This window comes from Aspergillus luchuensis, chromosome 1, assembly GCF_016861625.1.
Source record: "Aspergillus luchuensis IFO 4308 DNA, chromosome 1, nearly complete sequence".
NCBI lineage: Eukaryota > Fungi > Ascomycota > Eurotiomycetes > Eurotiales > Aspergillaceae > Aspergillus > Aspergillus luchuensis.
The window spans coordinates 2,936,866-2,955,850 of NC_054849.1; the positions used below are offsets into that span (position 1 = coordinate 2,936,866).

Sequence of the window (18,985 nt, forward strand, 5' to 3'; positions counted from 1 at the left end):
TCTGACGGCGTTTCTCTGAGCAGCAGCGGGCAACGCAAAAAGTCGAAGGAAGGGAGGTATGACCCGCAAAAGTCGTCCGGGTTGTCGTGGTTGTCGTCGCTTCGATAGGGTAACGGGACAACGCACAAGGCTCACAAATTGCGAGGTGTGTTCGGTGCGGCTCGCCCTAACCCCAAACGGGACGCTTAGCGAGCCGGACCACCCCAGGGCAAGCCGAAGTCCCGTGATGGGGAAGAGTTGCAGACCGCCTACGGGACACTAAACCGTCTTGGGATCGTCACCGGATAAATAGCTTCTCCATGCATCCGAGATAGATCATCATCGATTGCAGACCTTTGGGGCTCCTCCATCCCAATCCACCCCACCTGGCCAATTTTGCCGTCCGGGCTACTGTAGTCCGAAGACTCCTGGCTACCCGCCGGTCCCTCTGCAGCAGCGGAGAGAGCTTTTGGCTAGAGCGCCCCAAGCTGACAAAACAGCTTGCGGATTTCTTTCCACCCATGACGGCAACTGCCCCATCACCCTGGATCTTGATAAGGGATTGGCCTCCTATCGCCGGGGTGGCGGCCTGTTGCAGGAGCTCCCCGTTTAATGGACAAGGAGTTTATCTTGTGACTTTCGAGTAAGCGTGAAGTAGCTGCATAACAGCATGGCGCTTAAACTACCTCTTACAGGGTAGTGCAGCAGAGTTGTACGGGTGTATGACTGGATGTATATAACGGGGGAGGATGACTCCTCCAGAAGCGATCAGACCGGGATACATATTTGGAAATCAAGCGTCCCCTCCAGCCCCACCAGGAAAGTCGGCAACGAACCTGACATGATGTTTCTCTCCTGAGGGGGGACCCCATAGAGCACGCAATACCATCAATGCCTCTATTTTCTTTCAAGAAGAAAGAGGGGTAAAATATTGATGGGGGTGGTACCAAGGGGAAATGGTGACGACAGTAATGTGCCATCGATACGAGGGTTCTGGTGTCGTGGGAATAAGCAACAATAGGCAGTGCATGCTGAGAACAATACTCCGTAGATACTCCAGCCCCCCCGTTTCGGGATCGCACCCGTTAACTCCGGACTTGACTGGGCCGAAAGTTCGGTTTGATACAATGGTCGCTGCGCTTACTTCACGGGAAAATAGAATCCGTATCGTCCTTCCAGATGACAAATTGGCCGATCCAACCCCACGAAGCTGGTCACCGGAGACGCGGATTCAGGAGTCTTTCCACTAGACTGGTGTGATTGTTCTGGCGCGATCGCTGCTATTCATCCTGTGGAATAGTCCGAAATCGCTCCATTATTTTGAGATCTTGTCTGGGTCACACCCTGGAAATCTGCGCAACGGTTCTCTTGCTTCACCTATTGTAGTTGAAAGTGGATTAGTGCTAAAGTAGATTGACACTGCATTACTTACGGAGCCAACCTTGGAAAGGTGATCTAAATTCTAATAAATGGGTGCTATGACCGGAATGCATGGAACTATCGTTATCACAAAGAAGCCAGGTCCTGAGCTGACTGACCTACCTGCATGAATGGGCTGGGGGCTGCTCCACAATTTGCCAGTAAACTCGAGGTGCGCGTGCCCCGCGCATATACCAATGTAGTACGGCGTCAGACCGCAAGAAACTCGGCACCTTTACATTTGCGGCTTTCCCTTTGTCTACAACTCAAGAGGAATGAAAATGTCAGATCAGGGTCGGAGGGTTAATATTACTGGGATAAGCTGACGCGGGGGGTGGTTCCGCATGCAACAGTAAGGTGTACCTTAAGATGGGCATCATCCGTTCCATGTGTGGTTCTCAGTGGAGCTGGGAGGAGATTTACAGCGGACCTGGCTCGGATAAATCAGTCCGTCTAAAAGAGAAGGGGCTGTTAGTCTAAACGATGATGTTTCTGAGGGACAGATAGAGTAAGTCAAGTGGGGGATGCTTCATGGTAAGTATTGATTTTAAAGATATCGAGATATGCAAGTGGTAGATAATAGAGAAGGGAGTCATCGCGTTACCTAGCGATGATATAAGAGACGGATTGCCACAACGGCTTCGGGGGAGAGAAAAAGAGAGAGAGAGAGAGAGCAGTATGAGTGGGAACGGAGGACCTGACAATTAGGGGAAGAATGGATGCTAGGGATAAAAAAGGAAGCATTTCCCGGAGTAATCATACCAAGGAAATACTGAAGGAGTTAATTATCTACTACTCTGTGGCGGGCGAGTAAGTAGTGTCTGAGTGATGTAAAATAACCCCGAATAATAGAATTGGATAACAACTTTACCTACTCACTACTACTAACTCACGGGGTCCCGCGGCAGTAATCGACGTAGTGGAAGAACCCAAGCCGGGCTTCCCAGTAACAAAGTAGTAACAAAGCTGCCCCACCCGGGCTCACTCACTTTTGCCCACCCTGCAGCGAAGCAGCTCCTCTCTCCTCGACGAGAGGCCCTCCTCCGGTCTTAAAAAGTACTTGCTCCGCCGGAACTGTTGGGATTTTTCCAACAAACCTCTCTGTCCTTGCTATCTCCCTGTATCCTCTTTATTTCCTCTCCTCCTTCTTCCACCGATCTCTCACATTCCCTTCCCATCTCGTGGTTGTTCACACATCATTAAAATATGGCCAGCACAATAGCACGTACTGAGGAACGCCAGAATGCTGGGTGAGTTTTGCGGTCTCCCTCTCTGACATCACACCCCTCCTCCCTCCCACTCCCGTCCCTCCTGCCCGCCGCCCAGACGTGAGGATTCACCACCTACTTCTCTCCATAACAAGCCGGTCGCCCAACATTCACTGGCAGGCTTCCCGCTTTCCGTTGTTCTTCAATTCGTCACCAGGATTACTCCTTTGGTCTTGACGATAGGAATTTCCTTCTGACTCACCACCAACCTCACTGCCCCTCCCGGCTGTAGCGGACTGCGGGCACCGACCCGCATTATCGATCTACACACGATCCCTTGTGGCACTATAATCGTCAAGCTATAGTCTAGCTAACATGGATGTTTTACGTAGCACCATGGAACTCAAAGATGACACTGTCATCATAGTATTGGGTGCCTCCGGAGATCTTGCAAAGAAGAAGACCGTCAGTGACGACCCCCCCCCTGATTCATGTCGACCACATAGGAAGCTAACTTCTTACAGTTCCCGGCACTTTTCGGCCTTGTATGTCCACTTACAGATCCAATTGCAGTTTGACTCACACCAGTATGGTTACTGATTGCGCTTCCAGTATCGCAACAAGTTCCTCCCCAAGGGTATCAAGATCGTCGGATATGCCCGGACAAACATGGACCATGAGGAGTACCTGAGGCGTGTGCGCTCATACATCAAGACCCCCACTAAGGAAATCGAAGAGCAGCTGGACAGCTTCTGCCAGCTCTGCACTTACATCTCCGGTCAATACGACAAGGATGACTCGTTCATCAACCTCAACAAGCACCTTGAGGAGATTGAGAAGGGCCAGAAGGAGCAGAACAGAATCTACTACATGGCCCTCCCCCCTAGCGTTTTCACCACCGTTTCCGACCAACTCAAGCGCAACTGCTACCCCAAGAACGGCGTTGCTCGTATCATCGTGAGTCAATCCTGGGCTGTTCTCACTCTGCAATGGGCCATTGTTCTTACTCGCTTGTTTTCCTATTTCACAGGTAGAGAAGCCTTTCGGCAAGGACCTTCAGAGCTCGCGCGATCTCCAAAAGGCTCTGGAGCCTAACTGGAAGGAAGAGGAGATCTTCCGTATCGACCACTACCTGGGTAAGGAGATGGTCAAGAACATCCTTATCATGCGCTTCGGAAACGAATTCTTCAACGCCACCTGGAACCGCCACCACATCGATAACGTTCAGGTACGACCTTGCGCTGTCTAGTTGACTGTCTGATTATTGGCTAAATTGTCGCCTTTATGATTTAGATCACATTCAAGGAGCCCTTCGGTACCGAGGGACGTGGTGGTTACTTCGATGAGTTCGGCATCATCCGTGATGTCATGCAGAACCGTACGTTTTGAGTCCTCATTCGGAATACCCGTCATGATACTGATTAAAAACTATCTTAGACCTTCTCCAGGTGTTGACGCTGCTCGCTATGGAGCGCCCCATTTCCTTCTCTGCTGAGGACATCCGTGACGAGAAGGTACAGTGTGCGATTGGCTATCAGTTGAGCGAGGTTACTAATACTTAACCAGGTTCGTGTCCTGCGTGCGATGGACGCCATTGAGCCCAAGAACGTCATCATTGGCCAGTACGGAAAGTCTCTTGATGGCAGCAAGCCCGCCTACAAGGAGGATGAGACCGTTCCCCAGGATTCCCGCTGCCCCACCTTCTGCGCCATGGTCGCCTACATCAAGAACGAGAGGTGGGACGGTGTTCCCTTCATCATGAAGGCTGGCAAGGGTATGTACCTCTTTCCAAGCGATCTTAGCAACGGCGGGTATACTAACTATTCGCAGCCTTGAACGAGCAGAAGACCGAGATTCGCATCCAGTTCCGTGACGTTACCTCCGGAATCTTCAAGGACATCCCCCGTAACGAGCTCGTTATCCGCGTCCAGCCCAACGAGTCCGTGTACATCAAGATGAACTCCAAGCTGCCTGGCCTGTCCATGCAGACGGTTGTGACTGAGCTCGACCTCACCTACCGCCGCCGCTTCTCCGACCTCAAGATCCCCGAGGCCTACGAGTCTCTGATCCTGGATGCTCTGAAGGGCGACCACTCCAACTTCGTCCGTGACGATGAGCTGGATGCCAGCTGGAGGATCTTCACCCCTCTCTTGCACTACCTGGATGACAACAAGGAGATCATCCCCATGGAATACCCCTACGGTACGTGCACATTTTGAAATCTAATAAAACCGCTTACATGCTGACGAACGGCGTGCGCAGGCTCCCGCGGACCCGCTGTCCTTGATGACTTCACCGCGTCCTTCGGCTACAAGTTCAGCGATGCTGCTGGCTACCAGTGGCCCTTGACTTCCACCCCCAACCGCCTGTAGATAAGGGCGGTCGGCGTGTTACGATGGATGAAGATGAAAAACAAAAAAAAAAGTGCCACAAAAAGGCTAAAAAAAGATGTTAATGCGATTGATTTTCGGTCGAAAATCATGGTATGACGGGGCATCTGGGATGATATGACAGAAATGAAGCACTCGGGACTATTTATCGGTCGGCTGGGCAATGACTGGAGTTATCTATTCGCAACCCCTTTTTAGAAACGAATGCAGAGAACGTAACGAACCACCCCCGGTCGGTTGGGACCGCCGCTGTCTTCACCGGAAGCTGGAAGTAGTCGCGTGACAGTAGCAAGACGGTACCTGTATTATTGACCCTTGCCTGGTGCCTTAGTCCCTTGTGTGCCTCGTAGAATTAGGTTAGAAAGAAAGGTTAGAAAAGACAGTCTAACCCATAGACTTCCCCAGTTTCAGATTCGTTTTAATCCCCCGACCTTGCTTTAGGTTGTTCACACCACCCGCTATTAATAAACACAAGTACCGTCGCGGTGGTGGGTCTCAGCGTGGCCGGTGCCGATAAGACGAGGTACCTGACGGGCCGGGGGCCCGCATGCGTACGCTTTTGGTGGGCTCAGCCCGGCCTCGCCTGTCGTCTGTCTGCCCATCCCTCCTCTTTTCTTCCCATCCCTTCTTCTGACCGGTCGTGATTCCCTTCTGCTTCGCTTCGAACGTTATTTGTCGCTCTCCCTGGTCGCGAAAACCTATATTAACTCCAGTATCGCCCTTTTCCCCAACGACATCGGACCTTTGGCGGATCACGGACCCTGTTCCATCCTCGCAGCTATTTTTATCCCCAACGAACCGTGCGACGACTGCCTACGACCCATCACGCATTTGCCTCGTCCTTCTGCGTCGGATCTCACAATTCAGCTTCCGTACCGTTCTAGCATCGAATCTACTCCATCCGAGGATCGATTTGCTACATTTGCACGTGTTTTGGCCTGATCGCAGGCGCAAACTCGAGGCGAACCCCCGCGGTTCATGGAAAGCATACAAGAATTGTGAAAAGGGCCAAGTGCATGCGGGCATTCGAACACTAAGAATGCCACAAGCTGCAAGATGGGTGGGCACACCCTCTATCAAGGGACGAAGGGAGTGGGTGCGCATGGTGCTGTTGACCTTTAGTTTGTTGGGCTTACAGTATGTATTCTTCCCCTCATTCTCGTTCCTCCGACAATGTTTTTTTCGGCTCCTCTCAGGCGGAAGACAATCGCCATCACGAATGCGCATAAAAGACTGACTTGCTTCTTGTCGACAGGTTCACCTGGGGCATTGAAATGACTTGTATGCGCGTTGCTGGCTCGTGTCTACTTGCTCTATGTTTCTGACTTGCAGTGCAGATTGTACCCCGTACCTGCTCCAACTGGGCCTCACAAAATCCAAGACCTCGCTTGTGTGGATCGCCGGCCCTCTTTCTGGCTTGATTATCCAGCCACTCATCGGTGTCATTGCTGACCGATCTCGATCCAAATGGGGGCGACGCAGGCCTTTCATGATCGTCGGCTCGTTCGTCGTCGCAACGTGCCTGCTTGTTCTTGGCTGGACTACTGAGATCGTCAATACTTTTGTTAAGGATGCGGAAAAGGTACTTAATAGCATGCGAATGGCCTTCTTGACGTCCTTCCTACTTAGGCGCTTACTGAAATCGTCTATTACCCCAGGCCAGAAACGTCACCATCGCGCTAGCAGTTCTGAGTATTTACGCTGTGGACTTTGCTATTAACGTTGGTAAGTCTGCACCAGCCATGATATTTGAATGCCCAATCTAACCCACACGCAGTCCAAGCGTGTTGTCGCAGCTTGATTGTCGACACATTACCTATTCCGCTGCAGCAGACTGGATCAGCATGGGGTATGCCTCTTCCGCACCTGACTACAAAGTATAGCAGCTAAGAGTGTATAGCAACTCGGATGACCGCAATCGGCCAGCTCATTGGATATGTCATTGGATCCATTGATACTGTCAGCATATTTGGCGCCATAATCGGCGACACGCAGTTCAAGCAGATGACTGTCATTGCAGCAATGTCATTGGTCGGTGCTGTCTTCGTTACCTCTTACGCAGTCAAGGAGCGGGTTTTAGTCACTGCGAGGTAAGATCATGAAAATGCGGTCTATACATCATGCCAAATACTGACACACCGACAGAGACTCCGATGACAAGGCTGGGACTCTGCAGGTCATTTCTCAACTTGTCAAGACCACAATGGATCTGCCACCGCGTATTCAGGCCATCTGCTGGGCGCAATTCTGGGCATGGATTGGTACTGTGCCATTATACTCTCAAACCAACTTTCCAGTAAGCATGTACTAACCGAATAATCCGCAGGCTGGTTCCCCTTTCTCTTCTACAGCACCACCTGGGTCGGAGAAACATACTTTCGATACGAAGTCCCCAAAGGCGCAACACAACCAGCCGATATGCTTGGAGAAGTCGGTCGAGTGGGCAGTTTATCGCTAGTCGTCTTTTCCTCCATGACCTTCATCGGCTCCGTTCTTCTACCATTCTGCGTTCAACCACCAGACAGCAAACGTCCCAGGTTCACGCCGCGCCCACCCCCAGGCCTCGCCTCACTGCTTAAGACAGTAATGGGCATCCGCCCCGATCTCCAAACAACATGGTTAATCTCCCACGTCATGTTCGCCGCGACCATGATCTTCGCACCTTTCGCCCGCTCCCGCGCCGTCGCAACCTTCCTCGTCGCCCTGTGTGGCATCCCCTGGGCCGTCACCTGCTGGGCCCCTTTCACATTCATGGGCATAGAAATCAACAAACTCGCCATGAACCCCTCCCAATCCTCCCGCTCCTCCGGCGTAACAATGATCACCTCCTCCAGCCTCCTCTCCGGCGGCCCCACCACCTACAGTGACCGCACCAACGACACAGAAATGGACGTCCTCCGCCTCAACCACCACGACCCAGACAGCGACAGCGACATCGAAGACGGCGTCTCCAACACCCCATCCACCGGCGAACTCGCCGGTATCTACCTAGGCGTACTAAATGTCTACACAACCCTCCCGCAATTCCTCGGTACCTTCATCAGCTGGATTGTCTTCAGTGTTCTCGAGCCCGGCAGCACGAAACGCGACGACACAGCCCAGGACTCCCAATGGATGAATCTCGATAAGAGCACCCCGAACGCTATCTCCATCTGCTTATTCATCGGCGCATTGAGTGCTATTGTCGCTGTTGAAGCAACGCGACGCATGCGATACACTATATAAAGTGATCGTTTCGTTTGTTCTTCCGTCGTTTCCTTCCCTTTGGCATGACTAGAGGGATAGATTTTGCACCTTCATCTACTTGTTTTTCCTTCAGCACTTCTAAAGCGGATCATCGTCTCATTTACACGACTCTGATGATGTTTTATACTGTTCTCCTATTATTCGATTCCTATTCTACACTTCGATACCCTGATACTCAAACCAAGTGGGTTAATACGTTGGAAACTGGTCTGCTGTGTGCACTATATCTAGTACTGCTCTTTTGGGTAAGAAGAAAGTACAACATACCAGTTCCCATACGTTGACTGCATTGTTTGATTAGCGTGACCTGACCTGACATGCATGCATGGTTTCTTTGCTTTTGTTTATTTTCCTGTTTTTTTGTATGATGAGAACCCCCGAGTTACAGTGCATATACATGCGTATGCCGGTGCGCATGTATGGTGCTGTGGTATAAGGAGGGAAAAATCAAAATAATGGGTTGGACGATATATGCACATGTAATAGATAATTAACTTTCAATGGATAAACTTATTCTAATTTTGTTCTTTCATGTTAGCTTTAGTCAAGTGGTTTGATCTAGTTTCCCTTCATCATGCCATGGATAACCCAGGATAGTTCAATACTTCTGGGCGCTTATCTGCTACTCTAGGGATATATACTTATTATTAAAAAACCAGTTCACTAGAATCCGGATCTCTATCACAATGAAGAAGCTGAATACATAGCATAGCGAGAGAACGGCCGAGGTATATTGGATATATTGCAGAAGACAACAACAGTCCAACGAACTCAACAGTAATTGTTTGAATAAATCACAGGCAGGCACAACAAGGAGGGGAATATAACAACAAGAAAGCAGAGAAGAAGCAGTAACAAACAAACTTGATTAAGAAGACAACTTGCTACCATTACCGCTATCCCCGCTTAACAGGAACCGGCAGCAGGCACAAGAGGAACGGAAATGGGAATAAAAAGTGGACAATCATGCGTAGAACGGCATCACGGCGTATGTCTGTCATGCGCGGCTTGCAATATCTTCAGACCTTGTTGCCATGGGACCGGGCTCAGTCAGCAAGATGGCAGGCAGGATGGACCTGGACGCGAAGGGGTAGGTGAAAATACATTAAATGGCGTATAAACATCGGGGGTCAAATACAGTGGTATATGGGTGATAGCGACAGTATACTCAAATGGTCAGAAACGACAGTAGCGAAAGTAAAGTGGTTAGCAGAGAAAACTGGAGCTAGAGCTTCAAGGCTTGCTTGCAGCTTGCATGTTGCCAGTGAGTTCAGCGACTCTGGCCTTGATACGGGCAGCACGGGATTCGAAGCCTAATGGGTTTCCACGTTAGAGCCATGATTATATATCTTTGTAGCAGAACTAATTCACTTACTCTCTTCTTCACTGGTGTTGTCATCGTCGCTATCATCAGCATGCGACTCGACTTGAGCTGCCCTCGCCGCGGCGTTCTGGCGGATCTGGGCCCAGCGGTCAAAGGATGTGTTCATCGGCGGAGGGGAAGGACTGCGCTCATCCTGTGGCTCAACAGAGACCCGATCGGTCGCAGAGTGAAACGATGCAGGCTTCTCAGGGAATCGTTCAGAAACAGGAGAGTCGCTAGGGACAAAAGCAGGCTGCTCGACCAGGGGTCCCTGGTCAAACCTAGAGAATTCTTGATCGGCCGCTGCGCGTTCTCTGGTATCAATGCGCGAAAGAGCGTCATATTCGGCTTGACGGCGGATCTGAGGCTCATCGCTGTGGGGAACAGGGGGTTTGAGTGCATCCATAGAAACCGTGGGTTCAGTGGGCTCGGGGGCTTTCTCTTCCGCAGTAGGCTCGGCAGGCTTGGGACTCTCGACAGGCTTAGGTGCCTCGACAGGGACTGTAATGGGCACAGGCTTCTTTTTCAGTGTAGGCTTGCCATTTGTCGAAGGGCGCATCGTCTGCTCCTGGGCGGCTCTTGCCTTGTCCTCGAGGGCAGCGCGAGCGGCGGCAACAGCGGACCCAGTAGGTTTCATTGGCGGCTTCGGTTCAGGCTCGTTCTTCTTTTTGACTGTTCCGAACATACTCTTGAAACCGGCGTTGCCGGGCTTCTTCTTGATCTTCCGACTAGACTCCTCCGAATCCATGGACTGTTTCGGGAGCGATTCAGTGGTTGACAAGGCAAGGCTCGGGCTGTCAGCCCTGCTTGCCGGATGCTCCTCTTGAGCAGCAGGCTCTTTTCTGGGAACTGCGGGCTTCGGGGAGCTTGACGGTGTATCCTTCGGCAAAGGTGGCGGTGCCTGTCGAGCACTGGGACTTGCCTTCGGGGAGGTCGGCGTGCTGGGCTGTTCGATCGGCACCTTGGCATCTTCTGCTAGAGCACCAGTTCCTGCACGGCTGTTACTCAAGTAGGCAGTTCTGTAGGTGTTCTTATCGTAATTGGTCGCCCACTTCATAGCCTGAGACGCTTCGTTCACGATTGACGGCTGCAACGTCATGACAGAGTTCGTCTTGGTGTTGTATTTGACATCCTCTGAGACGTTCTTAGAGCCATTGGCAGCTTCTTGTTCCTCCCGATGCCGCTTCTGAAGAGCTGCCGCTGCCGCTTGGATGCGGGCATGCTGGTCAGGGGCAATACTGGTCTTGCTTTGGGGAGCTTCATTGTCCGGCCGCTTGTACGAGTCTTCCACCGCACTAACTTTCTTAGCGGAGGACTTGCGACGCCCAACACCGCGTTTACGAGTCGAGAACCCAAAGAAGCGCTTCTTTTCCACGATATATGCACCCGGTTCTGGTTCCGGTGCTGCGCCCTTCACCTGCTCTTCCAGTACCAACCACTTTGTGTCTTTGATTACGGTCTCGAGCAATGCACACCGGCCAAAAACGGCCTTTCGGGACACGGGCTCCTCACCAGCCAAACTACTGATCCACACCCACCAAAAAGAGTCATCGAGATCGAGAGTGGTGATGCTTGCGAGCTCACCCGGTTCCATGGACGGCTCGTCATTTAGGCTGCGCTTGTGTGACTGCGAGCTTTGGCCCCGGACGCTTGCGATAGGAGGAAGAACCTTGTCAGGAGGAAGAAGCAAAGGAGCAATCGGGCCCTTCAGGCCGTTCTCGTCACCAAAGCCGGACGACATGAAGTCTGCCCATGATGGAGTCGTGGGCCGGCCGAAGTCACCTGCACCGGACTGTGGAGCGGACCTCAAGCCACCACCGAATTCGTTCCTGGCTAGACGAACTGCGCTTGAATCATCATCCAGGTCAGACTCGAGGGCACCGCCAAATCCAAGGTCCTCAAATCGCGACCACGAGGCTTCTCGAGTCGCCGATCCCGGCTCTGGTGCACTTGACTGATTGATGGAAGAGATGCATTTTAGTACACGAAGACACTCATCGGTCAGTGCTTTGGTGGGCTCCTCGAAGCTGGCGAACTCCTGGAGATGGCTGTCGCTGTCTCTGTACTCGAAGTTCTTTGCGCGCCGCAGCAGAGCGAATGGAGTAGGGGAGACGGTGTCGACGATCATCACGACTCTGGTGGTAGAGACCTGAAGTAGGGTGGGCGTCTCTGGCGGATATTCCGTCGCCCGGACAAGAGTTTGGAGGGAGATAGGGAGCGTTGTAATGGCGTTCACTCCGCGCAGTTCGGGCGACAAGGATCGCAGATAGGCGAAGAACAGATGGCTTGTCGCATCAGCGGCCCTGCAGGACGTCAGCTATCAAATCCTCTGTAAGGAAAGTTGATCGGTTAAATCATGTCCGTGACATACCGTGCCCAATTCTTATAAGCAGCCTCGAAGCCGTTGCCCGTATCCGCATGATCGAATGCCCACCATCCGGCATACCGGGAGAGCTTCCGTCCACCAAGACCATTAGATTTACCGTGTGCTGCGACGGCAGCGAGGAGATCGAAAAAGTCGAAAACGATCTTCGACCGAGCGTCGGAGTCGACACTAATGGGAATGAAAGTCGTAAATGCGTCGGGGGCAAACTGGGAATCTTAAGGTTCATCAGCGCGCACGTTCCTAACCAGATGCCGCTTGAGACATACCTTGCTCTCCAACCTTAAATAGCTCATATGCTTCCCAGGTAACGACTCCTCCAGGGAGTCGACTCCAACACCATTTCAGCACACTGCACAGGACCTATACGACACAAGACACGGAATAAGAATGAGTAAATGACCCCTCAGCATCAGATAGCAAAATAGAATGTATTGGCTCACCATGGGGTCCGACAGCCGGAGTTCTTGTGCCAATGCATCCCCGCTCAGAGGTGAGCCCCTTTCCAGGGACTGATTGAAGTAGTTACGGATGAAGGTACGTGCAGCGCTGGCGTCGGTGCTTGGGCGGAAAGGTAGAAGTAAAAAGGGAGTTTGAAGAGCTGTCAAAAGGAGAACGAGGCAAGGATCAGCAAACTGAGGAATGCGCAAAGCTTGACTTGACTTGTACACCAGCGGGGGGGCGGTGGATCACATCGGTTCAAAGATAGAAACACATACCTCGTGCCTTTAGTTCTTGGGTGCACCCTCGCAAGAGTTCCTGAACCTCTTCGGGGGCGACCTCGGATCGCTGCCACGCGTCGGTCCATGTGGGCTTTGCGGGCCCTTTCTCTTCTACTTCCGGGGATTTGGCTGCTTTCTTCGCAGCATTGTTGTCTTTACTTCGAAAGACGCGAGTGAAGAAAGGCATCTTGCACCATGCGCACGCCAGATTTGTTTTTGCGGGGAATACGCGATCGAAGGGGGAGTTGTAAATGAGTCCAAGACGATGCCCAACGGCGGAGTAACGTAGATGCGTTTGTCCGTAGTGAAGTCGAGATCCAATGAGATCAGGAGATTAATGCGAGCGCGAGTGTTTGGGGTGGGAAGGGAAGATCCAACAGATGTGCTCCAACACTTTTTTTTTTCTTGCAATGGACCTTCAGGACGCAAGGGTGGTTGACCCGTATTAAGGAAAAAGGAAACAATCGAGAAGCAGAGGCGGACTTGACACTGAAACCCAAGTCGGATGATGAATCGGATACCTCAATAGATTAAACCCTAGTCAGGAAAAAATAAAATAACTGCAAAGTCAGGAATTAGAAAAATAGAAAATGGTCCGATGGACGACGCAGACAGCAAGGACCATCCAGGAGTGTCCTAGAGGGAGGACCGCCTGCAGCCCAGGATGGGGCAGCACGTCTAGCGTGCAGCAGCAGCAGCAGCAGCAGCAGCAACCGCGAGGGAATTCAGGGTAGTAAAGAAATGCAATCGAGCAACTGGCCAACGAGCGTAGACACCACAGTTAATCCCGGATGACAACGTGGTGGAAGGGGAATTAACAGACGACAAAGCGTGACAGAGACAAAGATTGGCAGAAAGGAGGGGGGAAATAAAGGAGAGGGGAAAAGAAACACTGAAGTCGCAAATTGAGATGAAAAAGGACGGCGATGATGAGGATCTACTGGGCTTGCCGTTTCAGGGGGTGAAAGATTAATACACCCGCAAAACACAGCAATCTGGTGCCATGGTTCTCTATCCGCGATCCAGTCGGTAAACGACCGTCGATTGGAGCAAACGAAAGAAATAACCCAAACCGAGTCAGAACTCGATCGGGCTCCCCCTTCTTTTCTGGATCTTTTGCTTACTTTCTATGAGGTCACAGCTGAGGAACGTGGTTCTCACCAAGTTATATATTCAAAGGCTGGTTGACTATCTCCCGGTAGGTCACTTAGTTAGCTATCTGGCGGGAGACGATGATCAACATTACCTGAATTATGGTATTATCACATCCTCTTTCCTAACATTACACGCATTCTCCATACATCCCCTCATCTACTGCATACAATAAACACAGTCCAGACTCATCATTCCTATGAATCCTATTAATCCTTCCCTTGGCATGGGAGACCTGCGGGGCCCAATGGTGTTTCACCTGCTGAAGATTCATTATGCTCTTCGTCACAGGGTATGAGTAGTATTAAGGATAGTCGTATGTATATACTTACTAACTACGCCATAAACTGTGCAATATTGGTGCCCAGTCCGGGTCATTTGATGTGACATGGTTGTACAGCAGCAATAATTTTCTTTCCTATTGGGAAACATACCGCCTCTCCAAGCGTGTCGCGTCGAGTGTGATAAGTTGATTAGGGTAGAGTTAGTGTCATGTAGGAAGCACCTAGCCTGGCCTGCACCACCTTAGCACCGCCAGAACAGATCCTACGATTCCACTCAAGAAAGTGATCTCCTGTGACGGGTCACGGTGCAAGGGCCAATCAGAGGACCTGGCTGGAAGAGGCAAGTGACTGATCAGGACTCCCTGTGGCCCGATGCGGATTAGGCGTATCGCCAACTGGGACTAAGCCGGTTTGGGGACGGTCGATACCTGAGGCTGGCGGTGATAGCGATACGCCAGACTTGACTTGGCTGTGACTGTGCCGGCAGGCGGTAAAAGAACAAACCAACGGCGCAGCTTTGTTTGGATAATTCTGTGGTTGGGGATTGTGCCAACCAACTGCAATGTAACCTCATCTGAATTAGTGATGATGGCGTTATTCACAGGTTCCCCCTCTCAATGAATGTAGATTAGTTTGTCTTAGTTAGTGTTGGAAAGAGGGGGATAACTTGTAGATGGGAGGAGGAGGGGGTGGAAAGAGGGGTGGGTAAGCGTGAGATAGCATTCTTGCTGAGAGGAAGAAGAGAAGGAGGGAAAAATCTGGTCCAGATGCTTCACGAAAATAAGCATGGAATTTCAAAGGTGAGATTGAAGGAGAGGATGCTACCCTTTCATCTTATATCTACTCTCAACTACTGACGGAGTAGGTGGTATAGAAGTGTGAACTGCCGGGACAATCAATCTATTAATAGGGAGGCGGTAGTCAACAGCCGCCGTTGGCGAGTTGGTTAGCCGCCGGGAAGATGGGCCAAACCTCGAACGGGCGGCAGCTCTTCCCACCGTCGGTCTATCTTTAGAATAATCTTCTGCATCACCCGCGTGTCGCCGCTCCAGCCATCAATCATCCTTTCCCTTTCTCAATCCCCATCCATTCCATCATCGTTTCCCCCCTCCCCATCCTAGAAATTAATTGACTTTTTTGTTCTATCACGTCGCCTATCTCTCGTCTCTCGTTGCTCAAGGTGGGTTTCCTAAGGCCTCGTCTTTCTCTCTCTCTCTGTGTCTCTTTTCCCTTTGTTTCCCTACCCTGTCCATCCATCTCTCTCTCTACCGCCCACCCCCTTTGTCGTGTCTTCTTGCCCGTCGGATCACGCCCGCGCGCGCCCTTCTGGTGTCCTGTTCATCCCTCCTCCCAAAATACCGTCACTCTTCCTAATCTCACCCCTCCTTCCTCTTGCTCTTCCCACCCAAACAACTCTTTCGCATCACCAACCCCCTCCCACACACACAACCCCCCGGTCGTTCACTATCTTCCCTGGTTTTTGCGTATTTTCGCGCTTTACCTTCCTCTCCGTAGCGGAGAAGACAGTACTTCTCTCCATGTGGGGACTCTAGGGAAATACTAAATATAAATTCTGCCCACAGTCTTGGAGGTTCCTGCCATCCTTTTTTATTATTTTTTTACACCCTCTAATCGCGTCCCGGAAATCCTTGCGGGCGGCGCTTCCTCGAGTTTCAGCTCGCGCCGCCATCTGTTCCGGACGAACCATTCCCCTCAGAAGCTCTGCTTGACCTGTTCGTCTGCGTGTTTCATCGACGCTCTTTTCTGTGGGATTCGCTCGTCCGCTGTCCCTCATGGGTCGCAGAAAGATCGAGATCAAGGCGATCAAGGATGATCGCAACCGCTCAGTGTAAGTGCTAAAGCTGGTGGATCTCTTCACCTCTGCCCATTAAACCCTAGTTCGTCAAGCTAACGCTCTGGTGCGCTACTAGGACCTTTCTGAAACGGAAGGGTGGTCTGTTCAAGAAGGCACATGAGCTTGCGGTCCTGTGTTCGGTAGATGTCGCTGTCATTATCTTTGGTCACAACAAGAAGCTCTACGAATTCTCGTCATGTGATATGCGAGAGGCCCTCACTCGATATCAATACGTGCGTTGTCCACCTAACCTGCTCGTCTGGAAAGACTCCCGTTGATCTGACATCGCCGCTTTCTCATGCTATAGTTTGGTCCTCCACATGAACACAAAGGCCCCGAAGACTTTAACGGCAAACGTGACGATGATGACGACGAAGATGAGACGACGCCTGCCCCCGAAGATGTGCACCCTACGCCTCCGAACCCTCCCATGATTCCCGCTCACCTACCAGGTCATCCCGGTTTCCAGCATGTCACTCATGCGCCGTCTGCTTCTCCGCCCATCGGGAATGGGATGTTTGCTCCGCGCCACGGTACCCCTCAACCGCAGGGAGTTTCTAGGCCTTCGTCTCGGAATCACCTTCGCCGAGTGAGCTCCAATATGGGGCCCCAGCAGCATCATCATGCGACACCTCCGCCGCCTCCGCCGCCGCCGCAAAATGGCTTCACGTACATTCCTAACCCTTCGGTATATAACCCCAACGCTGCTCACGCCATGGCTCAACCTCCCCGCCCACCTCAGTTCACTCATTACGGACCCCCGGGGCCGCATCACCAACCGCCTCCGCCTCCACAGCATCATCAAGCGATGCCTCCACATTCCATGCCCCCACAGCCTATGCCTCCACACACAATGGCACCGCAAGCCATGCCGCCGCATCATCAAGCTCCTCCACACATGCCACACCCGCCTCATGCACTTGCACAGCAACCACCTCCAATGGCTATGACCCAACCGCCCCATGCCGCCATCCCACAGGTCGCACAAGCGTTTCTCCCAGACCAAGGACGAAATTCTATGCCTCCGGCATTCACAACAGATCAGCAGCCTCCGCCACCCCGAACAGTATCGCTCCCTGAGGGGACCGCTCCGACAGAGGCAATGCCGGGCCCCATGAAGACGGAGGGAACGCCATCCCCGCCGCATCAGCGATCTCTCTCCTCCAAGTCTCGCAGTATCTTCACACCCATTGACGATCGAGGTTCCGTATTGGCGCGCCATTTCGGTGTAGGTCCTCCGACGGAGACGGGAGAGAATGCGCAAACAAGGGCCGAAGGACCAGCACACGGACCGAATGACGGGAAGCCTGCCGGGCTGACTGCAAAGCCCCCTCCTCCACCTCCCCGAGCTGCCACGGAAGCCCCACGGCCACAGCCGGTAGTCGACCTGAAGCCGCCTGTGCGCACAAACAGCGGCCAGTTCCCACCTAAACGCCCGCAGTTGAAGGTGCAGATACCGAGTGAGAATTCGGACCGGGGCAGCGCAACGGCGGACTCATCGTCACGCGATTCGGCGGGGAATAAAACGCTCACGCCTGCCAAAGCGAATCCAGACACCGGCCATTCGAGCGTGGTATTACCACCGCCCTCACCGTCTGCGGGCGCAATACTAAGTGCGGGGGCTCAAGGACCGCCAAATCCTTTTGCCCGGCCTCCGCCTCCGGGAGCAGCAACACAGAACAACAGTGCATACAACAATAATAGCAATATAGATACGCCAATCTCTGCTCTTCCTAGTCGGTTCGTCTCGGATGCACTTCTCCCGTCACCGTCCAGTTTCTTCCCGGAATGGGGCTTTGGGCGGTCTGGACCAGACAGCAACATGCTGCCCAGTCCTCTAACGTTCCCTACGCCGGCGGTGCAAAGTGGCCCCGGGTTTGGGCGCGAAGATGAGCAAGACAAAAAGCGCAAAAGCCCCGACAGTGGACCCAATGCGGAAGGGGTATTAAAGAAACCAAAGACGTAAATCCGCTCCATATTGTTACAACTACTAGACTGATGATTGTGGTATTTTGTTGCTGGGGTGATCATGTCCCCCGTGTTTCATATATGGCATCTCAAGGCGTTGGCGAAAGCTACTTTTGGTTTCCTTAATTGGGATGGGAAAGTTTCGAATGAGGCTCGTTTTGTTTCCCTTGGATCCTTTTTTGTCCTCCGGTTCTGAACAAGTACCAAGTCCTTCCTTGTTTTGTGATAAGGGTTTCCGATTTAACTTTATACCCCTTCCTTTTATTGTTATTGCCATTGTCGTTTTTGGCAGTTGACCTAGCTATCCATCGATTTCTCTCTCTCCAAAGTCCGAAATATATGAGAATGGTGCGATAAATCTTTCCTTTTCCTTTCCTATTTCCTTACTGTTTTGCTTTATTTTATTCGCTGGGGACTCTGAAGATAAACCACATAATATTATCATATTAAGTGTTCAATCTTCCCAGTCACGGGTGGCTTTTTCTCTTTCATATATTATTACAATGTTCTTATTATATTAGTGGAATTACAAAAAAAAAAACAAAAAAACAAAAAATGTGTACATAACAAGCCGAGCGATGTGCAACTAGGAGAATTTAATTCAATAGTAGGTTTCTTTTTTTTTTTTTTCCCTCTTAGTTTTAAGTTACTGCTGCTGATTATAGTTCACCGCACGTCCCGTGTTGCTTCTAATTATACATAAGAGTTTAGTTATCTGATAAGTAGTAGGGTTTATTATTTTTGTAAAATTGATTGATAGATAGATTGATTGATAGTTCCGTTTGCCGGAAACCTAAATGAGAAAAAACGTTAACTCTAAATCTTTTTTTGGTGTTGGGGGGCGCGCACGAGTCATTAATGACATCAGTTGTATTTTCTATCTCTTGTTACTATCTGAGGGATGAAGTGGATGATGATGGTTATGGAGGGGAATGGGGGGTCCTGTGTATCCTGTTCATTATTGTAGTATATATGACTACTGCTCTCCTAAGTGAATGTGTCAATTTGTTACTGGT

General features: G+C 51.3%; 4 protein-coding genes across 4 annotated transcripts; 3 read left to right on the forward strand and 1 right to left on the reverse strand.

Moving 5' to 3' along the window:
* Positions 1–2,604: 2,604 nt before the first annotated feature.
* ZWF1 (glucose-6-phosphate dehydrogenase) lies at positions 2,605–4,978 on the forward strand (the record flags this gene model as incomplete). Its single annotated transcript, XM_041680967.1, has 10 exons — positions 2,605–2,648; positions 2,999–3,071; positions 3,131–3,151; positions 3,219–3,563; positions 3,637–3,834; positions 3,900–3,984; positions 4,044–4,120; positions 4,173–4,380; positions 4,437–4,808; positions 4,869–4,978. The coding sequence occupies 10 exons, from the start codon at positions 2,605–2,607 to the stop codon at positions 4,976–4,978; spliced, it is 1,533 nt and encodes a 510-aa protein (XP_041537736.1).
* Positions 4,979–6,035: 1,057 nt separating this feature from the next.
* Positions 6,036–8,221, forward strand: AKAW2_11017S (putative sucrose transporter; the record flags this gene model as incomplete). The annotated part of the gene is made up of 8 exons (XM_041680978.1): positions 6,036–6,133; positions 6,252–6,277; positions 6,334–6,578; positions 6,655–6,721; positions 6,774–6,845; positions 6,897–7,086; positions 7,142–7,257; positions 7,323–8,221. The coding sequence occupies 8 exons, from the start codon at positions 6,036–6,038 to the stop codon at positions 8,219–8,221; spliced, it is 1,713 nt and encodes a 570-aa protein (XP_041537737.1).
* Positions 8,222–9,475: 1,254 nt separating this feature from the next.
* AKAW2_11018A (uncharacterized protein) lies at positions 9,476–12,897 on the reverse strand (the record flags this gene model as incomplete). The annotated part of the gene is made up of 6 exons (XM_041680989.1): positions 9,476–9,555; positions 9,618–11,908; positions 11,977–12,205; positions 12,258–12,351; positions 12,432–12,589; positions 12,708–12,897. The coding sequence occupies 6 exons, from the start codon at positions 12,895–12,897 to the stop codon at positions 9,476–9,478; spliced, it is 3,042 nt and encodes a 1,013-aa protein (XP_041537738.1).
* Positions 12,898–15,939: 3,042 nt separating this feature from the next.
* Positions 15,940–17,967, forward strand: rlmA (SRF-type transcription factor RlmA; the record flags this gene model as incomplete). Its single annotated transcript, XM_041681000.1, has 3 exons — positions 15,940–15,995; positions 16,078–16,234; positions 16,309–17,967. 3 exons carry the CDS (start codon positions 15,940–15,942, stop codon positions 17,965–17,967), a joined length of 1,872 nt encoding a protein of 623 aa, XP_041537739.1.
* Positions 17,968–18,985: the final 1,018 nt, after the last annotated feature.